Source organism: Bactrocera neohumeralis, chromosome 4 (genome assembly GCF_024586455.1).
Source record: "Bactrocera neohumeralis isolate Rockhampton chromosome 4, APGP_CSIRO_Bneo_wtdbg2-racon-allhic-juicebox.fasta_v2, whole genome shotgun sequence".
Lineage (NCBI taxonomy): Eukaryota > Metazoa > Arthropoda > Insecta > Diptera > Tephritidae > Bactrocera > Bactrocera neohumeralis.
The window spans coordinates 23,273,393-23,295,083 of record NC_065921.1 but is presented as its reverse complement, the minus strand read 5'-3'; the positions used below and the strand labels follow the sequence as shown (position 1 = coordinate 23,295,083).

Genomic DNA, 21,691 nt, shown 5'->3' with positions numbered 1-21,691 from the left:
TTCAGTTTCCAGAACAGTAGTAGGATTTTCGAAGCTACTTTCAGCGCACTTAAGAACACTAGACTAGATCAGCTCTGCTCAACTTTCAAATGAGGCAATAAAATCAACAAGAATAGAAAATAGTTCCTGATCTCACTTTACCAGGCGTGGTTAGTATTAACCAATCCTTAACACCATACATAACCAAAGTTTGCGGTTTCAACTAAATAATTCACTTTTAGCTCGATTATTTAGTTTACTAATGAAAATGCTTTCAATTCATTAATATTATTAAGTAAACGCTTTAAAGTAGCTTTTGAACATCGAAATTAACTATGCGTTAAAACAAATGGCCAATAGACGTTTTGAGTCTAACCACAAACAAGGAAAATATAGAGAACCAAAAAACCACGATACCCTAAAACGATCTGAAATAAAAAAACCGAGTTTAAATAAACATTAAATAAAACGAAGCATTTCAACTAAGCGGACCGGAAGTCGTAAATCAATTTTTCCCCTTCCCAACTACTGAATGTAGCTTCTTAAGTCCACAGCTATTTTCGATTTTAATTTTTTTTTTATAAAAGGGCTACACCACTATGCAGTGGTTAAGTAACAAAAACACAACACAAACAAACGGTCAACCATCGCGGCATCGGCGTTTATGAATGAAACATGCAAGCGCATCAGTGCTGCCCAATTTCAGCTAAGACGACAGCTATAATAATAGGGCCGACTACGCCGACAACGCGCCGTCGTCGACATGCTAGCCAAAGGTAACAATATCAACAACAACATGAATTTATATATGCCTACATATGTTAAATAGTGGCGAAGCTGACGATCTTAGAACGAATGCGTTGATGAAAATGGGAAAAATCAAAGCATATTGGTGGAGGCTTTGACGAGCCCAAGGCGTAGAATACAGCAACCAAACGCTAGGCGCTTGGTAAATTTGTGACATGGCGTCTTGAAGATTTACGGAACAACATGCAATCAGTTGTGTGGCGACATTTACATCATGCAAAAGTGCATGTGAGTGTGTAGGTGTGCGTGTGCGTGCGCATGGACGCCATCAAAGCTGGGAAGCAAAAGTAAAAACGCGATCTTCCGTTTTGTTCAGAGTGACTAACAACAAATCTCCATTTTTTAAATGCCTAGCATGTGTGTATATTTGTTATGCACGCGTATGTGCGTGTGCGAGTATAAATGTAGCGATGTACATATGTATATCTAATAGAGATACCTGTGTTTTCCTCTTACTCTTTAAGTGGGGAAGATCTCGTCTAGTATACACGTACTGCGAATTTTTGTTTATTGTTGTTGCTATCAGTATAAGGCACTCCTTCACTCAGATAAGATTCAAGATTTTGTCTTATTCCTAGGGCTAGTAAGGCCCTGTTGGTTTTAACGTATGCTTTGGGGTTCTAAACAAGTTTTTATTAATTATTAGCAAAAACAAAATAATGAGCACCGAATTTCTTGACGATATCTCGCCAAATGCGAAAGTTTTCCATACAAGGACTGGATTTTGAATAATCAGTGCTTGAAAATCGTGATGGATAGTAGAAGATCTCAACATCTCTTATGGATCGACTGCGACAAATGCATCATTACTGGTGTCGAAATATGGGTGTATGAATATGACGTAGAAACCATCCAACAATCTAGCGAATGACGCTCCAAAACAAAACAAAACCAAGAAAACCAAAATTTGCTGAAGACACTAAAGGCATGACATGCATCGATACTAGTTCTCAATAACAGTTCTCACTCCGGGGAGACGTTAAACCACCAACGGAATTACCATCCATCTGAGACATGTAACTTCATAGGAAGGAGTAGTATCAGACGACTCTCCACTATACTCAGCATTGATATTAACTGGGAATATCGCCCGATATGCTCGACGTTCACAAATTCACTTATAAAGCTTTCACTTTGACTTTATATAATTATATTTCTGCATTTTTATTTTGACAAATATTATTTTCAGTAAACTACATTTAAGCACACTTAAATTTTAAAATCAATCAAATAATCTCTAAATCATTAAACTGTGTACACACGTCTCTGCAGCATAATTTTCAATACCTTGTTGTTTCCAATTTAAAGGCTTTCTTCGCTGCTGAGAGCAATTGATTTTGATGCCTTCAAGTATCTTGTTACATTACTCATTATATAGCTAAACGAGCGTTGCATTCTCTTGACTTCTTCCATTTCTAAAAAGTAACGCATTTTCCTCTTTGTTTTTGTTAATTATTTGCACGCTGTGGGGAAATATTTGTCCCTTTTATTAACTGAAAAAAACTAAAATTGTTTATTTTATATTTTATTCGAAATTAAATGAAAATGACTGAAGATTACTGACATTTTTGAATGAGAAAACACTGCATATGTGTATGTAATACGAGTATGTCTGGAAACAAGTAAATATTATAATTATTGTTTGATTAGCTCCATATATGATTGTCCGTTTCTTAAGCCATCTAAAAAATACATTTCTATAGGTCTGAAAAGTAAGCCCCCGTGGCGGCGATAGCCTTCCTTTTTCGCCAAATCGGACTAATAATTGGCATATAGAACTCTTCGGATGACAAATAGAACTTATTTTTCGCTTTCTTCGGTAGATTTGTGAAATCTAGTCTATTGTTTCGACTGTTCCTTGACCTACGCTGTAATCGACGGTTCGAAGCGACGTCAAACAGTGAAGGGATTTCACAGTTAAAACTCGATAATGAAAGTAGAAATCCAAGCTTTCTTTCATTTCACTGTATAATCGTCTTCTTCTTCTTTACTGGCGTAGAAACCGCTTAACAACAGCGCACCAGTAATAATCACACTTTCAAAAATCAAAATCGACATCGATCGATATTGTTCCTTTTTCATTTTTTTAAACCAAATTTGGACAGTAGTCAATTTGGGATCATCGCACCATCGGGTGTTCTTATCAGATCGCCACTGTATTACACTGCGAAAAATTTAATTTTTTATGTTAGATGTTTTAGGATTCAGGGCAACGTTTGAACGAAACTCATTATTTTCTCACACCAAGCGAAAATAATATCATTTAATTTCATAGATCCAAGGAGGGTTCGTGAGAAAAATCTTTCGACTGTTTTCGACCACTCTTTAATCAGAGTTGAAATATCGACAGAAGCATTATTTGAGCTGGATTCTATTTTTAGCATCATCTTTACGTGTCTTTAACTCAAAACTAAAGTCTGACATCTTAACTTCCCAGTCCTTTATTTAAATAAGTAAAGAAAATGTACTATAAGTTCAAAAACGAGCATTCACTAAAGTGATTAGAGGATCAATATTTCACTTGATTTTCGCACAAAAACTATGTTGAATTGATTCTCATCATGTCCGTGGTATGTCAATTATTTGTGGGGTGCGAAAATAAAACTGGATATATTCCAATATGTTAGTTAAGGTAGCAACTAGTCAACAAAAAAAATGTTTGCGCATGTTTTATTTTGGTTATAATAATCAAGTATATTTTTTTTTTTTATTGAAAGGAAAGAATTTTTGATTTCATGCCCAGCTCTTGACCGATGCTACGGCTTGACCGGTCTCTTTTGACCAAAGGCCTGCCGCGTCATCTTCGAAAATATCTTGCGATAAACTCAAATTTTATTCCTTGAGACATTTTTGCCTTTAAGGGTACTATAAAATATGCCGCATTTTCTCTTTATTTTGCTCCAGAAAAAGATTTATCCTGATCTTTGTCATCGACATCCGCTCAGCGCCATGACAACCTATTCAAGTATATGCAGGAAAGAACGATTTCAAATCGAAAAGACTTGCCTTTTGAGTAATTATCGAGTTGACCGAGAATTCGGTGAAAACCAGAAAAGCACCACTTAGACTGTTATTTTTGCATTGTTAATCCACTCAAGGGTAAACAATCAAAGAAAACATTTTATCCTGATCTGTCATCGACATCCGCTCCATTATTCATGCCAATTGAAAACTTCCCGGTCAACCGTAGTAAAACACATTTTTTGGCAAAATTTGTTTTTTTTTTTTAATTCAACATAGTTTTGTTCAAGGGTGATAGACTCATTATAGCGATCCTCCAATTTTTCGATACCATTTTCGTAGTACGATTCGGTCTACACTTCAAAAATGCCTCAGCTTCGTCGACCACCTCTTCGTTCGACCACAATTTCATCCCAGCGGACATTCTTTTGAAATCTGCGAACAGGAAATAGTCGCTGTGGTCAGATCTGGAGAATACGGTGGATGCGGAAGCAATTCAAACAAAAGTTGATTCACTCAAAATAATATATATATGTATATGTATTTCACAAACTAATGTTCCGTCAGCTATCAGATTTATAAATGCGCCATTTGAAGGTTGAGGTCAATTAAAAATCATATGGATTTGATTTTAGTAGCGCTATCTATGTGTTAGGCCAGGGACTTTTCAATTGATTTATTACAGAATTAAATCCTGTGCCTGTGTTGAAAAATCAACTACGTTCTCAGAACAGCCATCCACCACGGAGTTCATCGGTGTCCATACATTCCGAATGCCTTCTGGAATCGGAACCAAAACAACCATGTGTCATCAACTTTGAAGGTTTTATTGATTTGGTAAGAGACTTAAGTATGTCAAAAAATAAGGCTGAGTTATTAGCAACATGATTAAAACAATAAAATTTACTAATTTTTATTGAATTGAATCTTTTCAATTTTTATGCATAAAAACAGATTCAGCACTATTTTCTGTTCTTATTCTTATTTTGAGGTACATATATAAGCTAGAAAAATATAACCCGTTCGCAAAAATGCTGTATACCGTTGATATTTATTAAGCCCTAATATATAATTGCAAGTCGTGAACTCCTGTGTCAAATTATAATATTTCCGACTACCGTCCATTTTCGAGCGTGGAAATTCGCCGACTCCATCAATTTTGCTATATGAAGAAATATTTTGATATAACTATATGCTTTATTTATATGTACAAGTATGTATGTATTTTAACTAACTTACGTACATAAAAACATGACTTTTTGCTAACGCAAAAAAATGAAAAAAAACAGTCGAAAGTACAAAAAAAGTAATGCTTATTGAAATCACGACAATGCCAATATGAACAATAATCACTTCAAATTCTAATACTGATTTTCCTGTGACTGCATTGATGTGTGGAATTCACGCTGTGTGACTAAATTTACTATGCAATTATTCACTTGTTGCTACAAAAAATGGGGGAACGCATTTGTCATCAGCGCTCTAACCAACTTATCTATATGTATGCTGACTTTCTTTTGTTACATTTGACTTGATTTCGTAATTGGTTATGTGTGCAACAAATGCAAACGCTAACATTTTCATGCCAAAGCAACCACAAATAGACTTTGGATATAGGTGGGTGCATATAAAGGGTTGTATATACCATATGGCATATGAAAATGCCATACGCAGCGCGGTTATATTAGATTTTTGTTGAGGAAAATTTATTAAATAATTGCTTTTAATATTGCTACGATTGTATTGGCAACTTATGTTGGCAAATTAGTCGCCAAATAATTTTCCCAAGCAGGCATGTATGTAAAATTATGCGATTCCTTTGCCTAAGTTGCCATGTAATTTCTCAATTGACATAAATGGCATGAGCAAAAAAATCATTGCAAAAGCAGGTTTGTATTAAGAAAGATTTAAAGAATATGTATGTGCAAGTATACATATGAGTAATGTATGTATGTAAACAAATTTCAATAATCTACTTCAAAATTTTCCCAGCCAACTGCCTACAAACAAGTGATACTTCTCTTCAAAATCAACACAATGAAAAAGAACTCCACACAAAACAAATAAATCTGTCATTGCAATGATTTAATTTCCCAAATATTTGGCCATCATAAATTCTCAATTTGGTACTGTTAAAGCAACGCCACTCCAGCGCGCACACAATGCCGCTGCTTATTAGTTATTATTATTTCTATTGAAAATATAGAAAATAAAATTATTCGTGAACAAAGAAGCATAGCAGCGAAAGAAAGTCATAAAAGAAAGGTGAAAATTAAAGAACACTTAAATTCCACGCTTTCAAATCGAATGACTAAAACTAAGCACACCCACCGATAGCTCGTTGTAGGAAATGCTCGCAACGCCTTAACGAATGAATTGACCGGACCTACCGCCGGCACCGCTGACAATGCCGCATGCGCGTACTGATGTATGCAACCTTGCGCACTATGCGGCAACAATGCAACACCTTGCCGTTGCGCAGGCGCTTTTGTCTCTTTTATCTGCCGCAAACCACAAGAACACTCGTTTTTCTGTATCGGTAAATATGTGCGCGCGCCTTTGTCTGCGACACCCTTGTCATGTTGCTATTAGCCAAGCATTGTCAATGCACTATTGTATTTGTATTGATCTCATTGGTATTAGCAGAAATTACACAACAAACCATAAAACCACTGACCAACTATATTTAACAGTTTTGTTTTTGGAGTGCTTGCACTTTGCGTGTGTCCTTTGTGTTTAATCCTGGTTGCGTGGTAATGACATTATGTGAATGTGTGTGTAACAGCTAGATGTAGGACCTTTGAAAATACCTGCTGTTTGTGTAATAAACGAAAAAGCAAATTTTAAGCAGATTATATTTTTGTAATAGGAAAGAAATATACAAAAGAGGAAGAAAAATAACAATTGGCTTATAGTTATGCACTTTTGAATCTCTTTAAAAATTTTAGAGTGGCATAACTGTAATTGTCAGAATTTATTTACACTTGTTGCTATTGATATGTGTAAAAAACTAAAACACTTAATACACCTAATACTTTGTTAAGTAATAACCTTGGAAAACTGGTAAATTAAAATATATTTTCAAATATTCAAATTAGAGCTCTTGGATTCGACTAATCGACCGGGTAACCGGACAGGACATTATTCGAATAACAATATGCGGTTTGCCGTATCCGGATAGTCGTGAGTCGTTGACTATTCGATTAACTGCTCATCCGGTTAACCGTTCGTTGCCGACTTTTCAAATAGTATGCGTTCAACTTCTACAAATTTTTTCTATGTACACATTACGGGCGAGGTACTTTTTCAATAGCCTTTTTTTGGCAGATCACGCGCCGGAGTCAAGCTGCCATTTGATTTTTGTTCAGTATTTTTTAGCATTTCATCATGGAAAGACGACGCCTGAACAATAATTACAAATCGTTCAACTTTATTACGAAAATTCACGTTCTGTAAAGAATGTGTTTCGCGCGCTTCGCCCCATTTATGGTCAACATAATCGGCCTATTACGCTTACTATTCGCAACCCCATCACCCATCTTGAAACCCACCATTAATTATTCGATAATATTCAACCGAACAGACGACTTCCAGCACGCAGTGAAGAAAATATAGCAGCTGTAGCTAAGATTATACACGAAGACCGTGGACCGTCGGCGCTGTTCGCAGCAACTTGGACTGACCTATGAAGGACTTGGCGCATTTTACATCGAGATCTTAAATTGAAAGTGTACAAAATACAGCTTGTGCAAGAACAAGAAGTTCCGACTTTTTCGAGCCAAATTTTGTTCAGCGATGAGGCCCATTTCTGACTCAATGGGTTAGTAAACAAGCAAAATTGCCGAATTTAGGACGAAGACCAACCTGAAGAGATTCAAGAGCTGCATTTCATCCAGAAAAAACAACAGTTTGGTGCGGTTTGTGGGCCGCTGGAATAATCGGTCCACATTTCTTCAAAAAATGTTGCCGATAAGAACGTAATCGTCAATGGCGACCTCACCGCATGATCAGCGGCTTTTTGATGCCTGAAATTGAACCTCGTTATCTCGGCGATATTTGGTTTTAACAAGACGGCGCCACTTCCTACACATCGCATTAATCAGTGGATTTATTGAGAAAACACTTCTTTAAGCAGATAATTTCACGTTTTGGGCTGGTCGATTTGTCACCAAGATCGTGTGATATCACACCTTTAGACTTTTTCCTGTGGGGATATGTAAAGTCTAAGCCTTGGAACAAAACGTCACTCGTGTAATTCGCCAGTTTCCAGTCGAAATCCACGAACGAGTCATCGAAAATTACACTCAACGGATGGACCATCTGAGACGTAGGTGCGGCCAACATTTGAAAGAGCTAATTTTCAAAAAATAAATGCCAAAGAATGTTCTTTCGAATGATAATAAACGTTCATAAAAAAATGGGGAACATGGAAATGGATCACCCTTTATATGGTATAGCAAATGGAACCCCAATAGGTGATAATCTGTATCTATAGTTTAATAAGTGCAAACTTTTCAGACAATTTTATAGTTACTTGACTCAGTTTTTTGAAGACACTTCAAAAATAGGCACTAGCAAAGAGAAAACTCGTCATATTTTACATTTTTTCTCAGATAAAGACGAAAACGCAAGAAAATCACTTGAAAAAGTGAATTGGGGTCATGGTACTGATACTCTAACAGCCAAATCACACCGAATTTTGATTCCATCCTCAAAGGTGAATCACAGTCTGGAATGCCAGTTATCGAAAAATATTGATAAAATAATGGAAATCGTCGAGTTCGACCGTAATGTAAGCACTACTGAATCGCACAAAATCGATTCATTTCTCCTGATTACTGGACGCTGAAAAATGGGTCACATATGATAAAACCTGGGCAGACGGTAGCCAAATCAGGACTGACGTTTCGAAAGGATTTTCTCAGCGTTCGGTGGATTGGCACGGAAATAACATACACCGATGGTGACTCGACAGAAGCTCCTGAAGCTTGGTGGAGAGAATAATAATAAAGGGTTTTGTTTCCACCTTACAGTCCGTGCTTGACACCAAGTAATTACTATTTATTCCTTTTGTTTAAAGTCTCCAGTGTTCAAGTACATCATGTTGCTCAAAACTAACCAGAATGTTTAAATAACTTGGAATCATGATGGTCATTTGTAATTCAAATAAAATAAATGCTTAATATTTTAGTATCTACACTAATCAATCTAGTTGTTGTCAATATTTCAAAATACTTGTACTTCAAATATATCAACTAAAATTACCAATGTACATATGTATTCCGACTACCTGTTTCCCCACATGATTTTTCTAGCTAAATACCCCGTTTGCATGTCAACGCCTTCTTATATAAAGAAAGGATTAGATGTCCAACAGTGCAAACACTTGAAAATGCCAACACCTTCAAATAAAAATATTGACAACAAGTGTCAAGAGCGTATTCGCCCATAAATTACACAGAGCGAGTTAGCAACTAAGAAAAAATTTTCCTGTAAAAACAGCGTGACATCTTGCGCTTGCGAGTGGCACACTTTTCACTTCTCAACCCCAAGAAATGGTAAAAAATTGAAAAATACTTTAAACAATGATTAATTATATATTTATGACTCAGCTGAATTGTAAATTCGGAGCTCACAAATTAGCAGATTCATAAATCGCGTGCGCATCGTGCCTCACACACACACATGTACATATTTACTTGCATTTTTTAATAGCGCTTACAATGTACATACATACATATGTTGTTCCTTAGAATTTTTGGAGCTCCGGCGACAAGCTTGAATTTTCGTGCATGAATTTGTACTTCTGTAGCCGTCAGTCGAAATTCATTAGCACAACAAGCGCTTTTTTGTTGAAGTAATTCTTTATAGTCACTATAAAGATTTGTTAACAAAATCACAAGGAATAATCAGCTACTGTTATTATATTATAATTTTTATGTTCCAATCTTTAAATACTGTTTCTGAAATGCATTTTGCAAAAAAGAAGAAACCATTTGCTTGGAAGAGCTTCATGGGCGAGTAACTTTTGTTGGATTCAGCTCATCTTGAAACACCTACATTTGTATATATCTACTGCTGTTTACTTTCGAGCTCAGACTTGGAAATCCACAATTCATCATCATGTCGTAGACGTGTTTCGAAACACCGCTATCGTATTTTTTTAACATTTCTTTCGACCAATCGACACGATCCTCTTTTTGAGCATTTGAGAAATTGTGTAAATTCTCACGATAGATCACATGACGATCTTGTAATATCAGTTTGCACACAGCTTCAATAGTTTCCGGAACAGCAACAGATTTTTGGCGACCTTCACGAAATCCGTCCTCCACCACTTCGATTGCATTCACCATACCATCGATAAACATTGGTCTCTGATGGAGCTTCATCTATACACCCTTTAAGTTAATCTACGTCGAAAGTTTTAAGAAATAATCGGCCGAGAATGTTCGCGATTTAATTCAAGTTTTTGCTCGAGAAGAATATTTTAACATACTGTAAACAACATAGATAATAAATTCAAACTCAGCATACTATCTACAGTCTCTATAAACACACATACATCTCCTCTTTGATTGTGGTGGACCATAAACACCATTTACATTTATATCTGATGTGGGTTTTCGCCTTTTTTGAAGAGAAACTGTGAAGTATGGTGTATTTTCACATTGCTGGTGTACAATTTTAGAATAAAATTGGATTTCTTTTTACTAGATAATATATGAACCCAGAAAATCTGGGATCTCTTGGATCATGGAGTCGCCAATCCGAACTCTGGCGGCTCCTTCTCTGCCCATATACCGTCGAGGGAGTTGATGGTGGGAAGAAGCCGTAGGAGGAGAGAGGCAGTGAGCTTCTTTACGGGTGGGTCAAAGCTTTGGGAGAAGGTTGGTGGAGAGAAGAAGCCGAGTTGTGGGTGGGAAGAAGCCGTTGGAGAAGAAAGGCAGTGATTTTCTTTACTGATGGGTCAAAGCTTGAGGGGTTTACTGTCAGGAGCTCTCTATCAACTCCAGTTTCAGACTTCCTGACTATTGCAGTGTTTTCCAAGCTAAGGTTGCACCCATTAAGGTAGCAGTAGATTTACTGCTCCGGATAGCAGCCTTCTTCAGAAAATTGACCATCCACTCAGATAGCAGGACGGCGATGCTAGCCTTGAACTCATTAACATTGGTCAAGAGTGCCTAATCTCGCTATCAATAGCATCGAGACTCTTTGTGATAAGGCTGTTATGGGTGCCAGGACACAGCGGAATCGCAGTTAATTGTAAAGCTGATGAGCTAGCAAGGAAAGGTACCCTAAAACCGCTATCGGTAAAATGCTCCCGTATCCTCTGGTGTTCTACTACTAAATAGCTGGACTTCGCGGAAGCTTGGTCAGCGCTGGGCCTCTATCGGTACATGCGCTGTCGCAAAAGCCTTTTCTCCCAAGATCGATCACAAGAGATCTAGTGATATTTTTGGCCTCAGTAAGGCTAACATCTCCCTAGTTGTGGGGCTTTTAACCGGCCATTGCCCAATTGGCGACCATGCTGTAAGGTTGAGAATCTTACCAGCCGCCATCTGCAGAAGTTGTATGGAAGAAGATGAGTTGCAAACAAGTCAACACTTCCTTTTTGACTATCCGGCGTTTGGGAAGTAGACCCTTGAAAGCGCATACCATCCGAACTGGCGGGAGTGGAAATTAAGCGCTTATGCAAATATGTATTGGCTACTAAGCGTTTTACAAATTTATAAGTGCGAACACAGGAGTTCTTCTTTTCTATGGCGTTTTTCAAACAGGAACTTGATTTTTATGAAACAGTTTGTATGACAGATATATCCTATAGATATAGCATCTTTGTGAAAAAGGTTGAGTCAAAATTTCAGACCGATATCTCAGGAACTCAGCATATACAGATAGACAGGCTAAATCGATTGCTCCTTCAGGTGGTTACAAACTTCGTGGCAAGGTCAATATACATTGTTCAGGGTATAAAGAATCTTCAAATCGGTTAATAGTTTCATGTATCTAATTAAATTTCTATTATAATCCAGAAGCTCATGATCAGTAAACTAATTACATGCTCATGCTACGATAATATTTTAATTGACTTTCCATTAACTCAGCGATTATTCCATAAAGACGAACGCAGCATAATTGAACCAAAGAATAATAGTATAACAATTACAACAACACACGTCCGAGCATTACAACAAAACTGTGCTAATTGTTTGCGAGAATTACACGCATCAAAGTCATAAATCACCCAGTTCTTGGGGCAACTCCATGCGCACAAATAAAGTACTCAACAACAAGTAATGTGACAAACAGCAAACCGACAAACAAGTGCAACAAAGACACGCGCATACACACACACACACATCTCAGTGCAATGCGCATGAGTGGAGGTGTGGAAAGTGAGAAAAATTGCGCTTCAACGTAGATCTGCGGTGAAATGATAAATGAACGCCTCATGATGTGATAAAAATGGAATTAACATGACACCGAAGCGGCAGCGCGCTTTGACAGCACCGCTCAACAGCGCAACAATGCTTCCCCCTGCAACATCACCTTCTAATGCGCAGTCAGCAGCAGACGTACTTAGCCACTCGGTCGATGCAAGCGTGGAAGGCTTGTTAATTATATCGGAATGCTGCGAACACTCCGCTTGCTGCTGTCATTGCCATTTCCTATGTACCACCTTTACACATACAAACCTGTATATGTATGTAAGAGTGATGGTGACTGCTGCATTGCCTACAAAATACAAAATACTCGCCGCGCCGCGTCTGACTGCTGCTAAATGTGCAGCAAATCTGTGCAATTAAATTGTGCAATGTCATTGTGTATTAGCATAAGTTTGCTGTGTTGGTGCATAGAATCCCCGCTCTGCAATTTGCTGAAAACTGACAGCTGAATGCTTGCGAACTTGCTGCAATGGTAAGCAAAATAATGGCATTGCTGCGGCGGTGACTTGCCAAAATCGCAAGATTTGTTGCTTGTGTACGAGGGCGGTCCAATTATTACGTCGCTCAGCGTAATCCACTATCGCGAGAGAAATGTACCATTTTCTAGTACATTCTAGTACGTATAAACGACTATGGTCAAACTTTCAGACAAATCGGTCTCACAGCTTTTTTTTACCGCATGTGGAAATGGGTGTGTCTGCTGATTTTAGAAAGTACATCGCTTTTTGATAATCCATACTCAGGTATTCCGAAAATAGCTACCATAGAGGATAACGTGATCAAAGTCTATGATCTCATATTGGCAGACCGTCGAGTGAAAATGCGCGAGACAGCTAAAATGGTAAGTATACCAAAGCACAATTATCATATCTTGCAAAAAAAATTGTGCATGAAAAACCTGTTGATGCAATGCATGGAACGGCATCATTCCCTGTACATCGTAACTTTGTATAAAGGTATCTCCATTTGTCATTCCGTGCTTTACCTTTGTTATCATCGTCCAACAGAGTCCTTCTATGGGGTCCTAGAACTTATTTTAATAAGATTTTCTAGATGGCTTCAGCAATAATTTTCCACAAATTTGGATCCTGGATTTTCCTTTTAGTATACTTCAATGCTGTCGTCTGTTTTCAGGTTATAAGTGAGCTTTCAACATCGAGCGGAATCGAATTCAAAAAGCTTATAATTTATTCATATCTTCCTACCCACTTCACATTGTTTAGAGCAGCTCTCCCAGATCTCTCTATCCCACCCCTTCTAAAGGAAGATTTTATATGAGTCTTTTTTCATGAAAGTTCTCTAGCTTTCCACCTTCCATTTCTTGGATCAAGCTTTTCCGGATACTGGAATTCTTTATGGAATGGTCTGAGCAGCTCACGACTTCGAGCTTTTTATATGACTACTAAAAAATTTCATGAAGGCCAGAGAATAGCTTTGGGGTTCCATTCCTTGAACATCAAGCTTTTCGTCTGATTACAGGGAAACTTTACAGAAGTCTTATCTCAGTGTTGGACCTTCCATACTTCAACCCAAGCTTTTCATCGGAATACCTATTTCGTTCCGAGACTGCCGATGAAACAAGCAGCTGCTGGCATACCAAAGTTCAAGGCTCAGTCAAAACAATAGACTTCACCCGGCGAACATGCTCCGAAGACGGCGAAGGCTATCTTATCGACCGAAAGGGTATATGACTGCATTCTGGGATTCACAAAAATAATCTACTTATGTAATAATCGTGACTATTTGAAGGAAAGCAAAATGGTCACAGAGCTCTTCTATGATAAGTGTTTGGAGCTATTCGATGCCTAACTGCCGAAAAAGCTGACCCATTTGGCGAAGAAAAAAAGTGCGCTTGCACTATGGCCACCTCCGCCTTTTACATACGCCCACTTTATGGATCCAACCTGGGTTTCTCTCATTTGGCCTCGTGCAACCTTTTTTTGTTTTCAAGCTTGAAAAAGTCACTAGCTGGATATAAATTTGTGTCGAATGAGTAGGTTATCGCTACCTCGGAGACCAACTTTGCAGACCTGGTTTTGAGACTGGACAAAGAAGTTGGAGCATCACTGTGCCAAGACTAAGTTGAGAAATAATCTTTTTCCAAATTTTTGGTTTTCAATTTTCAAGCCAAAAATTATTCGGACTGCCCTCGTAAGTGCGCACACACACACATTTGCGCTGTTAACTGCATTGCTGTGCATTTTTCAATGGCATTATCTGCGAAACAATGCCACATAAATATTATAATTAATTTTAATTTATACACTAATTAATTAGCGCCATAATTTTGCACAATTTAAACTGGATGAAAAGTTATAGCATTAGTTGTGCGCATTGCCAGCTGATTTGTTGTCCGTCCGCATAGATGTGTCACTAGGTAAATGTCAAAGTCTTTTGGCGCACAATGGCAACTGAAGTGTGTAATAAAATGCCCGACACGTTTGTTTTTTCAGCCTCGCGTTATTTATTCAATTGCCTTGCTTTTGTTTTTGTAGTTTTGCAAACGCCTTGAGTGATCAGGTGTTTTGTGGCTGCCATTGTGCACACCGACATTGCTTCAGTCACATGTATTTGGAATAGTTTATAATGCGGTTTTCCTATTTCTTAGTTTTTGGCTTTGTATGTATGTATGTATGTGTGTTTTTATTGCGCAGCCGCCACCTGTCAATCACTCTTAGCATGTGCGATTCGCTGTCAATGTGGTTGTATGCGAGTGCAGTTGCAACTGTTATTTGACTTCAAGTGTTTGGTGTGTCCAAAGGGATTTGTCAGTCAAATTGCACAGGTAATATTGTGCATAAGAAGTATTACGTATATGCATATCTAGAAAAGTAATGCATTTTCATTTGTTAGTTAATTTTTTTATTAGGAACAAAATTCAGAATAGTGGTTAGTCGGCGGCCTTCCTCTTCTTCTTTATTGGCATAGACACCGCTTATGCGGTTATAGTCGAGTTTACAACAGGGCGCCAGTCGTTCTTCCTTTTCGTTGTTTGGCGTCAATTAGACATCTAAGTATAGCCAGGTCCTTCTCCACCTCGTCTTTCCAACGGAGTGGAGGTCTTCTTTTCCATGTGCTTCCCTTGGCGGGTACTGCGTGGAATACTTTCAGTGCTGAAGTGTTTTCGTCCTTTCGAACGACATGACCTAGCCAGCGTAGCCGCTGAGTCTTAATTCGCTGAACTATGTCAATGTCGTCGTACATCTCGTACAGCTTATCATTCCTTCGACTGCGGTATTCGCCGTTGCCATTGCGTAAAGGACCATAAATCTTTCCCAGAAGCTTTCTCTCGAAAACTCGTAACGCCAACTTATCAGATGTTGTCATGGTCCATGCCTCTGCACCATACGGCAAGGACGCGGATGATTGACTCAAGGCTATTGAGAATTCGGTCTATGTTGGTCGAGAGAAGGAGCTTTAATTTGTCAATTGTCTATCAGTCCAGTAGCACCTGTTATGTGCAAAGAATTATTCTACGTTGGATTGCAACTTTTTGTTTGATGACAGGAGATGCGGTCCGCTTCCTTATCCAGTCTGGAGAAACAGAACTAACGACGCAGTTGTTGAGGTCAATGATATCAATAGCATCGGCGAACGCCAGCTACTGTACAGTGTACACTCTTAGCTCTGCAGCTCGTATTATTTTCTCCTTGCCTTAGACCTCGCTTAGTATCGAACGACTCGGAGAGGTCCATCCTGATCTTTTGGTTTTGCTCAACGTCAACTAACGCGGCCACGATCCTAAAAACTTTCGCGAATTTTATAAGTAAAAAATCATAACTACGAAAGTATTAAGAAAATGATAACGAATATTTATCTAAATGTTTTGTAATAGGATCTAGTCCTCAAAAGAGTATAAATTTTACAGCTATCGAGCAATTGATTCAAGACGTCAATGAATCACCATTTTCTGATTAAAATAATGCTGTCGAGACTAAAAAGTGTCTTGAGGTTTGCTATCCAGGCGCTGACCTTATGAAAGGCTCATTCGTAAATGGTCTAGTACTTGAGAGGGCGCAGTCCGAGTAACCATTTATCAGGAGCGCCCTGGTCTATCAAACCAAACTCTGGCGTTCATAATACATACCTGGGACCGAGTTGTGGAGAAAAAGGGCAGTGATATCTTCACAGATGGGTAAAAGTTTGAGGGGAGGAGTTTATTGTCAGGAACTCTCAACTTCAATTTCAGACTTCTTGACTATTGCAGCGTTTTTTAAGCCGAGGTTGCTGGCATTTACGTAGCGGTAGATATGCTGCTTCGGAGCCTCCTATGATCGTAGATTCTCCTACTATAGTACCCATAGTAAGCGCTATAGTCCAGTAAGGCTAAGTACCTACCAGACCGCCCTCGTATAAGATATAAAATCAATTTTAAGTGAAAAATCTATTATTTCGCTATGTGAGATTAAGTGAAGAACGTTTTTTGACACAAAATTACAAAATGCAAAGTATAACTCGTTCCCATAAAGTTAAACACATGAGGATTAAGGTTAGATGTAGGTAAATTCACCAAATATTTTATTTTTGACTAGATATGCCCGCACCATAATAGATTACCATATTCAACGCCCAATAATACAATAAATGTTACAAAATCTTCTTGAACGCTTGCATATTCCTAATCCAGTTGATTGTAGCGCATAAAATCTCTGCCGTACTTTGGCGCGTACATCTCGTCCACGTCTTTGTTGTAATATATATAATCGTTGCTGTTGGATGTCGATACTAGAGGCGTAAAGCCACTGTTCAAATCAATGTTGAGATCGGCCTTTAGTCGTTGATCCGGCTTACGACCCAACGAAATCAGCTTGCCATACAATTCCGTGTCCCTTTGCAGTGCACGATCGAAATCCTTCCAGTGTACGAACTTTATATTATCCGCGGCGATTGCATTCTTATTCAGCAACTCGATTAGTGTGTTCGAAGTGACCGGCTGCACCAGACTGTATTCACGTTCCGCGGCTGCAGCTGCTTCGGCTGGATTCATAAGCATACGTTTAGAAAGCGAAGGCAAAAGGGCGACGTCCAGTTCCTGAAAAAATAATTTTTGTTTTCAAATAAAAAACATACACATTTTCATAAAACTTTGTTTTTACCCCATCCCCACGACGTCCGATGCGTGGTATTGTTTTCATATTCTTCAAGAAATAACTGTCCGAGCGTCGTCCTAGGCGCGGTACATTTTTTGTGATCTTCAGAAAGAATCCTGGACTTTCATTGCCCTGGCAATGGTTTGCCAAAGTAGTTAGTAAGAGCAAAACGCCAAATGTTAGCAGCGAAGAGGAATGCATATTTTCCTTTTTATTTGGTTGTAGCCGGAGTTAATGCTCTTGAATAATACTATTTTTTGTTTTGGGTACTGCGACTAAGCATTCTAACGTGCTTGTTCCCACACTGTGCTCCTGGTTGATATAACAGCCCAATTTATACTTAAGCTCACGCCGATCGCATTGTTCAGCCAATTATGCTGGTGCCGAAATCATGAGGGAATTAGCATTATCGATCGGTTTAGTAGAGAGCATTGATGATATGGAAGTTTGAATGGCCTAGTTATGTTGACAGTCGGTCTGGAAAATTGTTATCATCACCCTTTTTAAACAAGACACCTTTATTTCTAGGAGTATACGCATACATACCTATATATAAGTATGTATATCTGTATATACTTCATCGAAATGCTTTTTCAAAATCTCAATATGGTCTAAAAAACCACACAACTGTAAAAATTTTGTATGTAAATCGATTTTTGAGGTATATAAAAAAAGAGAGAATTTTCATTTTGTGAAAAAAATGTTTATTCAGTTGTTTAAATTAATGTTGTCGCTTTCAAAATAGTCCTCATTCGATTTTTGGTCCGACATCAGATCTACATAACCGAACTTTTATCCAGCCGAGAACTGTCAAGACGGCAGCAATTCTCTGATTATTTAGAGAATGATTTCTACGACTACAACAACAGCAATAATCCAGTTTTATACATAGCCAAGAACTGTCAACTCAAAAACTTTGCCTTTTTAATTTTTTTTATAAAGAGAATTCTGTATCCTACAGCAGCGATAAAAAAAAATTTCCATGTTAGAACACAGTCTTAGTTTATTTTCAATCTGAGCAATTGCAACTCTGTGCCGAAGTATAACGGCAAAGTAAATACGTTGACAGTAGAATTTAAACTTATATTTGTACCAATTTATCAAAACTTTCTAGACGGACGGAAAATGCCCGATTTTAAAACAACACAACATTTTGAAAATATTCTTGGGATTGTCCTCACGAGAATTGTCCCGGATGTTGGTATAAATACGATTAACGCGGCAGCTTCAAACTAGTGCCGGGTTAGCGGGAAATATATAGTGGAGTGGAAACGTTCTGAATAAAGCGACTAACTGTTCAATTCTTATAAATTTAAAGACTTAAAATACTGAATAAGACTTAAAATATATTAAAAAACATTTAACGTAATCATATTTCTATTTGCTTAAATTATAGAGCTCTGCGCCCATTGCGCTACCTCCGTTGGGAGAGCTTGATATTTTTGTACAGCATCATTCAACTGACCATACGTTAATGCCAGGCGGTGCATTTCGAAGTCTTTTTGTACTTTGCCAACGGAATTAGAAATTGGAAGTATTACTTCCATATGCCGCAAGCGTTCAAATGCCTTAAGCGAGACTGCACGTTCTATGCCCTGCATAGTGGTCGACACTTTGGCGAATTTAGCAAAACGCGCGAATATAATTTCGAAATTGAAAGGGTCGCGATCATAGATTTCGGAATGGTGTTTGATGGCAATGACGAGGCACAATTCGAGCACGGATAAGCCACACAATAATTCCACTCTCGGATCAATTGTGTAGGTTGCAACTATTTCGGACATTTGCTCTGCGGTGATATTTGGTTGCGCGTCTGGATCTAATTGCGAAACAAGGCGGAATAGGAATATTTTTAGAAACGATTCACTCTTATCGATTTCATATAGAGTTTTTAACGAAGTTACTGCCACAGATTTGGCATCATCTATTAGCACAGCTATGCCATTATTCCATGCTTCAATAAATTTTTTGTTAAATTTGTACTTCGCAGGATTGAAATGACAACGATGCATTGTTAGCTCAGTTGAATTCAGCTTCTGTAAATGCGATACACGTTCTGCAATTTGCCTCAACTCTCTTTCGGTAGGTATGCTTAATAAAGTCTCGAACAGATCTAGATACTTTTCAAAATCACCCGATGTCGGAAAAAGAAAAACTTGTCTGCAATCGAATATTATAATTTTAATATAACTCATTTTTAAATGCGACTTTTGTTGTTACCTGTGTGAAAAACGGGATTTTACCCGCTTCTCCAACAATTCGATGACATCCAGACGGCATGTTGCTCCTATCACACAGATCGGTGCTTGTGCCGACTGTGACACGTCAAACAAATTGTACAATAACGTCTGATTGTGATGCGCGCAGAAGAGATCAAATTCATCTAATATGAAGATTACACTTTTAGAACGTTTGTTGCCTGATTTCAGGCATGCCAACAGAAATGCTAAATTTTCTGCAAAAGAACCAAAAGCTTTTCCATTGGCAGCATTTTCCAATTGCATTTGTACAGTGATCGATTTGAGTGCCAATTTGTCATCAGTATGTAAATTGCCATTTAAATGCACAAGCATTGTGTTTTGTTGAAAATCTGTACTAGGCACAAGGTCACTCAGCACTGCATTAATCAGCTAGAATAGATAAAACTATAATTATTTACATTAATTTTTGTATTCATAAGGACTCACAGTGCTTTTGCCCGACCCTCGCGGTCCAATGAGCAGTAGTGAATTTGATTCTCCCAATTCTGCAGTTCGTTGTAGCAACTGCCTCACGTTTTCACGTTCCGCCTCATGGCCGTGTAAAGTTGTATAGTCACGCTGCAATCGTTCTTTTAAAAAACGTCTAATTTGTAATAAATCGTCTTGCATTTTTTTAATATTTACAAGGAGAAAATTTTACGAAAAATTGTTTATAAAATGCATCAACTAAACAGCTGTTGTTTAATTGAGCGCCAAAAAGGTATTTTTTGCATGCATTTTTTTATTGAAATATAGATGGCGCTGCTACAAGTAGTGATAACATATACAAGATAGTGCTGCCAAGTCCACAATCTATAATTTTGACGTTTAATTGAAAAGCAAAATAAACAGAAATTTCTTACACTCGTAATTGGATAAATATAAATTATAATGGGTAATATTTAGTGGATACTCTTTACATGAAATAATACTTATAACGCATATTTACTAGATCATTTCCAGTTGCAAGATGAAGTGCAGGCACTGCAAAAATTGAGTGAGTTCCCTCATCATAGCTAAACAAAAATCTTAATAATGCCTTGCATTACAGGGGAGCACTATGAGCATCAGCTGCGTCTTGTGGGACTGGAACTCTGCGACCTGCCTGATGATGTTTGTAATTTATTAGAAGAATGTGCAGAATTGCAGAAGGTCACACAGCTGCATGACTTACACTTGGAATATCTGAAAGAATTTTATTACGTGAAATTGAAAGAGCATTTAGAAAATGGTATAACCATCGCTAAAATGCAATCAGAAATCAAGGAACAAGAACAACAACTGCAAAAAGAAATAGCGGAATGCAATTTACTTGAAAAGTAATTTCATGTTGTATAAATTAGTATATATGTAGTTTTAATAATGTACAATCATTCTTTTAGGTTTATAACATCTGTCAATAAGCGACTGATATCCGAATCAGAAATGCAGCGTAATAAAATTATGATTGAGGGCAAAATACAAAATTTGCAAGAAAGACAGGTAATTAGTATGAACAATATTAAAATCGTAAAATATTTTAACAATTTTCCTAATTTTAAAATTTTTAGGGCGGATTCAATGTTCCTGATGATTTAAATATAGATGAACTTGTGAAAAAAGTGGAACGATTAGAGAAACTCAAGCAAAAGGAAAAATAATTTTCGTTATATTTACATTCCTAGAGCAAGTGCAAATGAATAATTTAATTACAAGTTGTTAAACCTCACAAATTTTCAACAATCTATACACAATTAAATTATTAAATATCTGAAATTTTATAATTTGTAAAGCTGTAAGCATTTATAAATATATTTAAAAAATATCGACATTGACTAAATTGCTAATGTCGACTTTAAAACACTGTTCAGCTAATTATGTTAATTTAAAATGTGTATGTGAACTAGTTCGATAAAGGCCGGATTCATACCAGTTGAAATTTCATGACAAAGTCACTTGATTTCTAATATTTCCATATTCAATATTTATTTTGTATAGTAATATTCATTTGTTCAAAGTAATTCCCACTAGATATAAAAAACTTATGCCAACGATTTTTCCAGTCCTCCAAACATTTTCTATAAGCACTTTTGGAATGGCTTTCAACTTTCCAAAGCATGTTTTTTTTTGGTACATTTCTTTAGAATATTTTTCCTAATTCCAATTTATTAAATTTTTGAGATTT

At 37.4% G+C, this 21,691-nt stretch overlaps 4 protein-coding genes across 4 annotated transcripts in view; 2 read left to right on the top strand and 2 right to left on the bottom strand.

Annotated features, from left to right (window-relative positions):
- LOC126757504 (sodium-dependent dopamine transporter) overlaps positions 1-21,691 on the top strand; it is a 145,492-nt gene that overhangs the window by 77,631 nt on the left and 46,170 nt on the right. The gene's annotated exons all lie outside the window — the stretch shown is intronic.
- On the bottom strand, positions 16,716-18,513 carry LOC126757518 (uncharacterized). The gene is made up of 2 exons (XM_050471499.1): positions 17,294-18,513; positions 16,716-17,229 (listed from the first exon to the last, which is right to left on the bottom strand). Exons 1-2 carry the CDS (start codon positions 17,486-17,488, stop codon positions 16,816-16,818), a joined length of 609 nt encoding a protein of 202 aa, XP_050327456.1. The 5' UTR covers positions 17,489-18,513; the 3' UTR covers positions 16,716-16,815.
- LOC126757509 (origin recognition complex subunit 4) lies at positions 18,614-20,233 on the bottom strand. The gene is made up of 3 exons (XM_050471481.1): positions 19,975-20,233; positions 19,508-19,917; positions 18,614-19,447 (listed from the first exon to the last, which is right to left on the bottom strand). Exons 1-3 carry the CDS (start codon positions 20,155-20,157, stop codon positions 18,673-18,675), a joined length of 1,368 nt encoding a protein of 455 aa, XP_050327438.1. The 5' UTR covers positions 20,158-20,233; the 3' UTR covers positions 18,614-18,672.
- Positions 20,315-21,372, top strand: LOC126757520 (augmin complex subunit wac). The gene is made up of 5 exons (XM_050471501.1): positions 20,315-20,422; positions 20,480-20,524; positions 20,579-20,846; positions 20,910-21,009; positions 21,078-21,372. The coding sequence occupies exons 1-5, from the start codon at positions 20,419-20,421 to the stop codon at positions 21,165-21,167; spliced, it is 507 nt and encodes a 168-aa protein (XP_050327458.1). The 5' UTR covers positions 20,315-20,418; the 3' UTR covers positions 21,168-21,372.